This window comes from Lepidothrix coronata, unplaced genomic scaffold, assembly GCF_001604755.1.
Source record: "Lepidothrix coronata isolate B3197 unplaced genomic scaffold, Lepidothrix_coronata-1.0 Scaffold199, whole genome shotgun sequence".
NCBI classification, from domain to species: Eukaryota; Metazoa; Chordata; class Aves; order Passeriformes; family Pipridae; genus Lepidothrix; species Lepidothrix coronata.
In genome coordinates, this window is record NW_016690379.1 from 999114 (window position 1) to 1005997 (window position 6884).

At 62.5% G+C, this 6884-nt stretch overlaps 2 protein-coding genes across 2 annotated transcripts in view; one reads left to right on the forward strand and one right to left on the reverse strand.

Annotated features, from left to right (window-relative positions):
- LRRN2 (leucine rich repeat neuronal 2) overlaps positions 1-6877 on the forward strand; it is a 24532-nt gene extending 17655 nt beyond the window's left edge. Inside the window, exon 2 of the mRNA XM_017832082.1 lies at positions 4541-6877. Within this exon, the coding sequence (XP_017687571.1) occupies positions 4796-6877 (2082 nt within the window). The 5' untranslated portion in view covers positions 4541-4795. The remainder of the gene's footprint in view (positions 1-4540) is intronic.
- The window catches only part of MDM4 (MDM4, p53 regulator), a 32149-nt gene continuing 28674 nt past the window's right edge, over positions 3410-6884 (reverse strand). The window contains exon 13 of the transcript XR_001877594.1: positions 3410-3421. The gene's annotated coding sequence lies outside the window, so the exon portion shown is untranslated. The remainder of the gene's footprint in view (positions 3422-6884) is intronic.

Genomic DNA, 6884 nt, shown 5'->3' on the forward strand with positions numbered 1-6884 from the left:
GTTCCCCATCTCGTGTAAATGGGTTTTTTTTGGGGGGGGGGATAAGACCCTAAAATTCCAGCTGGAGGCCGGTGTGAGGGGACAGGCAGCACAGGGTGGGACACGTGTGGGGATCCCCCTGTGCCACCCCGTGTCACCCCATCACCCTGGGTGGGCTCGTTGCTTTAGCCAGGGGTGAAGCTACTGAAAAGCTGAGGCAGGAACACCCTCCCATCCCAGGAACAACCTCCTACCCCGGGAACAACCTCCCATCCCGGGAACAACCTCCCATCCCGGGAACAACCTCCCACCCCAGGAACAATCTCCTACCCCGGGGAACAACCTCCCATCCCGGGAACCACCTCCCATCCCGGGAACCACCTCCCATCCCAGGAACAACCTCCCACCCCAGGAACAACCTCCTACCCCGGGGAACAACCTCCCATCCCGGGAATGTCCTCCCACCCCAGGAACAACCTCCTACCCCGGGAACAATCTCCCAGCACCAGGAACATCCCCCTGCCCCGGGCTCATCCTCCCGTCCCTCGAAGGGAGCCGGCGAATACGCAGAGCGGCATAATAACACCCGAATTTAATAAAAAGCGCCTCGAACAGACAAAGTTTTTCCTTTTGCCAGCTGCTTAATTAAATTGCCTAATGCTGTTTGCGGTGGCAGCACAAACTCCCGTGTTTGAAGCCCGCGGTGTTGCCATGGAGCTCACCCGCGGCTGGCGCGGCCGTGCCCGAGCATACAGATGAGGGGGGATGCTGGGGCCGGCCGGGGGGGGGGGAAGGTTCGATGTCTCTCCTTCCTTTTATTTATCTGTTTGTTTTTCTGACGCGGCAGCAAAAGTCCCTGCCAAGGTTTTTAGTGTCGCTCTTGGAAAAGCAGCTGCTTTTTCCGCCCCCGGGGGCTTTGAGGGTGTTTGCCGGGAGCTGGGAGCTGCTGAGACATCCCGGAGGAAGGAGGGTGGGTTTAGAGGGGATGTTGGGAAGGAATTGTTCCCTGTGAGGGCGGGGAGGGCTGGCACAGGGTGCCCAGAGAAGCTGTGGCTGCCCCTGGATCCCTGGAAGTGTCCAAGGCCAGGCTGGAGCAACCTGGGATGGTGGAAGGTGTCCCGGGGCAGGGGATGAGCTTTAATGTCCTTTCCAACCCAAACCATTCCAGGATTCCAGGATTCCCACCCTCCTGCCCCGGGCAGGACTATGAGCCTGGATCCTGCTCCCAGCAGAGCCTCTGGCTCCCAGCATCACATTCCCACGGGCTGGCTGAGGACTGGAAACAGCAAAAGGCACCGGGGGCGGGCGAGGGGGGGGAGGATTTTCCCACAGCTTCCAACTGCCACGTCCCATCCGCCCGTGCCAGGGACGGTGACAGGGACGGGAAGGTTCCTCGGTGCCCGCGGAGCCGTGGCCGTGTCAGGGCAGTCACCCAGAACAGACAGGGCCCCTGGCAGCAGCGCAGGGCCCCGGGAGGTGCCATCCCTCGGGAATGTCACCGCGGAGAGCCGCTGCCGGAGAGAGGAGCTGCGGGCTGAGCACGGCCCTGCCCCAGGGACCCCCTCCCGGTGCCCATGGGGGGTGGATCGGGCTCTTGTGGCTGCGGGAAGGGAGAGGGGAGGGCAGGAGAGCCCTTCCCAGGCTCAGCTGCAGCCATTTATCTCCCGGATCCGGGCTATCAGACGGATGACAGAGGGAGAGAGGCAGCCGGTGCGAGCGCAGACCAAGGCTCCTTCCCGGGGTGATTTATCTCCTGGCTTCATCCAGCAAACTTGCTGATGAAAAGACTCTTCCCTTCTCTGTGCCTCATCAATTCTCATTCTCGCTGCTTTTCTATTTTTTTCCCCTTTCCCTGGGTTTCTGTTCCCTTCCCTGCAGCTCCTGCACACCCCTTCTCCCCTGTGCTCCCCGTCTCCTGGCCCCGTTCTCTGATGGCCTCTTTGACCCTTTCCTTCTCCTTTTCACCTCTGATCCCCCTTCTTTACCTCCCTGTGGCACTTTGATTCCCCTTTATTCCTTCTCCTGCCATCTTTCCCTGCTGTATCCCCCTGACTGGGATGGAAAGAGGTTCCTTGAGCATCATCAGCAAGTGTCACCGTGGACAACATTTGTACACGGGACAAATCCAGTCTCGGAGGCAGAAGTCACAGAAATACCACAGGGAGCTGAGGGAATCGGGTAAACACTGGGAAATTATGGGAGAGACGTGGCATCCCTGGTGCGTGAGGGGAGTGGGGGGGGAGGAAAAAAGGAACCCGGGGTGTTTTCCACTTCCGTGCAGCAAATGTTTCAGTCTCTTGAATCTACATTTTTGGAGAAAAACAATCTGGGAGCAGAAGCGTCCCCGGCTCCCTGCTGTCACTGCTGTCGTGCCGCAGCCCACGCCGAGGGAGAGCCGAGGGAGAGCCGAGGGAGAGCCGGGAATAGCAGCCGGGAATAGCAGCCGGGAGCTGCCGGAGCCGTCAGGGAACGTGGGACCCGCGGCCTCCGGGGGGTCCCGCTCCCTCCCCGTTCCCACAGACCTTCCTGTAACCACGTCCCCGCCATCCCCTTCCCCTTCCCGCCTTCCCCAAGGCTCCTGTTATCCCAGGCAGCGTCTTCCCACCGCCTGCAAAGGCAGCAAATCCATCTGCCTCGGAGAGGAGATGGGATCTGGGCTCCCTGGGAGGCACCACTTAACCCCGGAGCGCAGCCGCGGCTCCAGCCTGAGCTCTCCCATTTATTTGCCTCAATCCCGGCTCCCTCCACTTCCCTGCCTCGCTCTGAGCCTGTCTGGGGGGGAAATAAAGGGATTTGGGGCACAGCTGGTGCTTTGCTGCTGCTGGAGAGTCAGGGATGGAGGGGGAGGGTGGGAGTTTGGAAGGGGGGGTGCACAGGAATCACTGCAGAGTCGCACCCAGGGAATGGATCCGTGGGGATTGTGGCTGCCCCATCCCTGGAATGTCCCAGTCCAGGCTGGACGGGGCTTGGAGCAACCTGGGCTAGTGGAAGGTGTCCCTGCCCGTGGAGTGTGATGAGCTCTGAGGTCTCTTCCAACCCAAACCATTCCATGAGCCTCTGATTCCATGACCCCACCGTCCCCCTCAAGGTCTGGGTCTCCCCTGGACCAGCTCTCTCCCAGGACCCCCATCCCTAACCCTTGGGATGGGGCTGCAGCTCCACAGGAGGAGGCTTTTGAGCCCAAATGGGAAACCAATGGAATGAAAATGGGCTGTGGAGCTGCAGGAGCCCCGGCTCCATCCCCCCATCCACCTCGGGAGCAGCACAATAAGAGGCTGAACGGGTTTGCTCGTTACCTGCAGGCTGCTCCAGAGCCTAATTAAGAAATAATGAGCCTGACTTTGCTGGGTAATGGATAAAAACCAAGCAGCAGGTTCCTGCCCCCTCCATCCCTGTCTCTGTACCACCTCCAGGAATGCAGGGAGCAGCTCCCAGGGTGTCCCTGCTTTGTTCCCCACAGCAGGGACCTCACACTGCCGGTGTTCTCCCTTGTCCAGTTTGCTCCTTGTCATTTGAAAGCGTGAAATATGAAGTTTAGTCGCCAGGTTTCCCACAAAAATGCCGTTTTTCTGCAAGCTCTGATCCTGTGACTCACACAAACCCCTGGACTGTTCCGGCATCATCCTGTATCCCGGACTTCTCACAGCCATCTGTGCCGGGAAAAAAGGGATAAAACCCAGTTACAGGCACAAACCAGCAGAGCTGGGGGACCTTCCCTGGAAAATGGGGTTTGGAGCAAGGAGTCTCTTCTAGTCCCTGCTTCGTATCCTTGAGAAAACAACTAAAAAAATCCCGTTCCTCCATGTTGTGTCTTTAAGGAGAGAAGGTTCTCTGATACTTTAATGGCCGGAGAGTTTCGCAGCCACTGAAGTGCCCGAGCACTTAAAAAAGAAAGCTGTGGGTCCGTCAGAAGGAGGCAGAAATCAATAGATCCGTCCTCTCCTTTCATGCTGCTTCTCCAGGAGCTGGTTTAAAAGGCAGTGCCCTCGCAGCAGGAAGGGAGGGAAGCGTGAGGGATCAATTCTGGAGCGAGGCTGGGATGAGTCGATGCTGAATAAACTTTGGTTGGAAGCCCTTTCCAGGGAGAGCAACGTGGTGATAAAACAGAGCTGCTGGGGGAGAAACTTTCTTTTCCCACTCCGGCGGCTTTTTAATGTTTTTCCTGCTGCGTGAGAGTCTTTTAAGCGGGAGAAGCTTTGGGGCTTGGTTTGATTGGTGTCAGCGTGGGGCAGGAGGGCTGGAGCAAAGCAAGGAAACAAAGGTGGCCTGGGAGCTGGATCCCGCTCCTCTGGACCCCGGGGCTGGATGGGGAGAGGGGCAGGAGGTGCTGGGGGGGCTCAAACCCACCCCAGTCCCTCAGGGAACACCCTAACGAGGAACCCTGACCCCTCTGCCCTGGAAAGGGGCCAAGGCAAGGGGGCAAGGCTGGGGCTGCACCCAGCTCAGAGGGGGTTCAGGAGCCTGTGCTCGCACTCAGGTCTTTGCCCCTCTGTCCTGTTTGTTCTCCCTGATCCTTCCCAACCACGAGAGTCCTCCCCTCACACGACCTGTTGTCTTCCAGGAACGACCTTGAGGAGGAGCCGGGAAGATGCAGAAATGAATCCCTTGGGGAGGAGGAAGAGCTGAAGCTCTGACTGAGGAGGTGCCAGCCCTGGTGTTCCCTGCTCTGGGTTTGGAGGGGAGGGGGCACAGCCGGCAGCAGGAGCTGACGGTTCCGGGGGCTCCCATGGAGCATCTCCTCCCTCGGGGGCTGTTCCCACCCGGCTGCGCTCTCTGAGCCTTTCCCGCCCGGCAGGAGCTGCTCCCAGGGCCCAAGATGAGCTGCCTGCAGACCAGCTCCCTGCTGCTGTGCGTGGTGGCCGCCGCCGCCATGCCCACGGTGCCCTGGAGGGTGAGGTGCCCCCCTCAGTGCGTGTGCCAGATCCGGCCCTGGTACACGCCCCGCTCCGTGTACCGGGAGGCAGCCACGGTGGACTGCAACGACCTGTTCATCTCCTCCGTGCCCCGGGACCTGCCCGAGGGCACCCAGACCCTGCTCCTGCAGAGCAACAACATCGCCAGGCTGGAGCAGAGCGAGCTGGACTACCTGAGGAACCTCTCGGAGCTGGACCTGTCGCAGAACAGCTTCTCCCACGTCCGGGACCTGGGGCTCAAGGACATGCCCCAGCTGCTCAGCCTGCACCTGGAGGAGAACCAGCTGTCCGAGCTGCCCGACGGCAGCTTCCCCGGGCTGGGCAACCTGCAGGAGCTGTACCTGAACCACAACCAGCTCCGCAGCATCGCCCCCCGCGCCTTCGCCGGCCTGGGCGGGCTCCTGCGCCTGCACCTCAACTCCAACCTGCTGAGGACGCTCGACAGCCGCTGGTTCCAGATGCTGCCCAGCCTGGAGATCCTCATGATCGGGGGCAACAGGGTGGACGCCATCCTGGACATGAACTTCAGGCCCCTGTCGAACCTGCGCAGTTTGGTCCTGGCCGGGATGAACCTGCGGGAGATCTCGGACTACGCCCTGGAGGGGCTGCGGAGCCTGGAGAGCCTCTCCTTCTACGACAACAAGCTGGCGGACGTGCCCAAGCGGGCCCTGCAGCAGGTGCCCGGCCTCAAATTCCTGGATCTGAACAAAAACCCGCTGCAGAGGGTCAAGCAGAGCGACTTCACCAACATGCTGCACCTCAAGGAGCTGGGGCTCAACAACATGGAGGAGCTGGTGTCCATCGACCAGTTCGCCCTGATCAACCTCCCCGAGCTGACCAAGCTGGACGTGACCAACAACCCCAAGCTGTCCTTCATCCACCCCAACGCCTTCCACCACCTGCCCCAGCTGGAGACCCTCATGCTCAACAACAACGCCCTAAGTGCCTTGCATAAGCAGACGGTGGAGTCGCTGCCCAACCTGCAGGAGATCAGCATCCACAGCAACCCCATCCGCTGCGACTGCGTCATCCGCTGGGTCAACAGCACCGACACCCACATCCGCCTCATCGAGCCGCAGTCCACGCTCTGCGCCGAGCCCCCCGACCTGCGCCGGCGCCACATCCGGGACGTGCCCTTCCGCGAGATGACGGACCAGTGCCTGCCCCTCATCTCCGCCCAGAGCCTCCCGTCGCGCCTGGAGGTGGCCCACGGGGACAACGTGTCCCTGCACTGCCGGGCGCTGGCGGAGCCGGACCCGGAGATCTACTGGGTGACGCCGTCGGGGGCGAAGCTGGTGCCGTTCGGGGCGGGCGGGCGCTACCGGGTGCACTCGGAGGGCACGCTGGAGATCCGGGGGGTGGCCCCGGCCCAGGCCGGGCTCTACACCTGCGTGGCCCACAACCTGCTGGGGGCCGACACCCGCAGCGTGCGCCTGCTGGTCAACCACTCCTTCCCGCTGGGCCGGGCCGGCCTGCAGCTGGCGGTGGCGGACGCGCAGCCCTTCCACGTCCTGCTGGCCTGGAAGCCGCCCCTCAACGCCGTCTCCTCCAACCTCACCTGGTCCAGCTCCCCGCCCGGCGCCCGCGCGGGCTCGGCCCGGCTGCCCACGGGCACCCGCAGCTACAACATCACGCGGCTGCGCCCGGGCACCGCGTACCGGGCGTGCCTGCGCGTGGCCTTGGCGGACTCGCGGGCCGAGGTGTCCTGCGTGAGCGCCAGGACTAGGGAGGCCTCCCCCGGCCGCGGGCTCCCGGGGGGCCGGCGGGGCCTGCTGACGGCGCTGGCGCTGTGCCTGCTGCTGCTGCTGGTCGGTGCCGCGCTCGGGACCCGCCGCGGGGCCGGGGAGCCGCCCCGGGGGGCTCCTCGGGCCGTCAGGGTGCTGTACCCCCTCCACCCCGCCCTGGGTGGGCAGCCCTGGGCTCGGGGGCAGCGCGGGGGGCACCTCCTGGCCGTGGAGGTCCAAGAGGCTCCCCCGGACTGCTGAAGGCTGG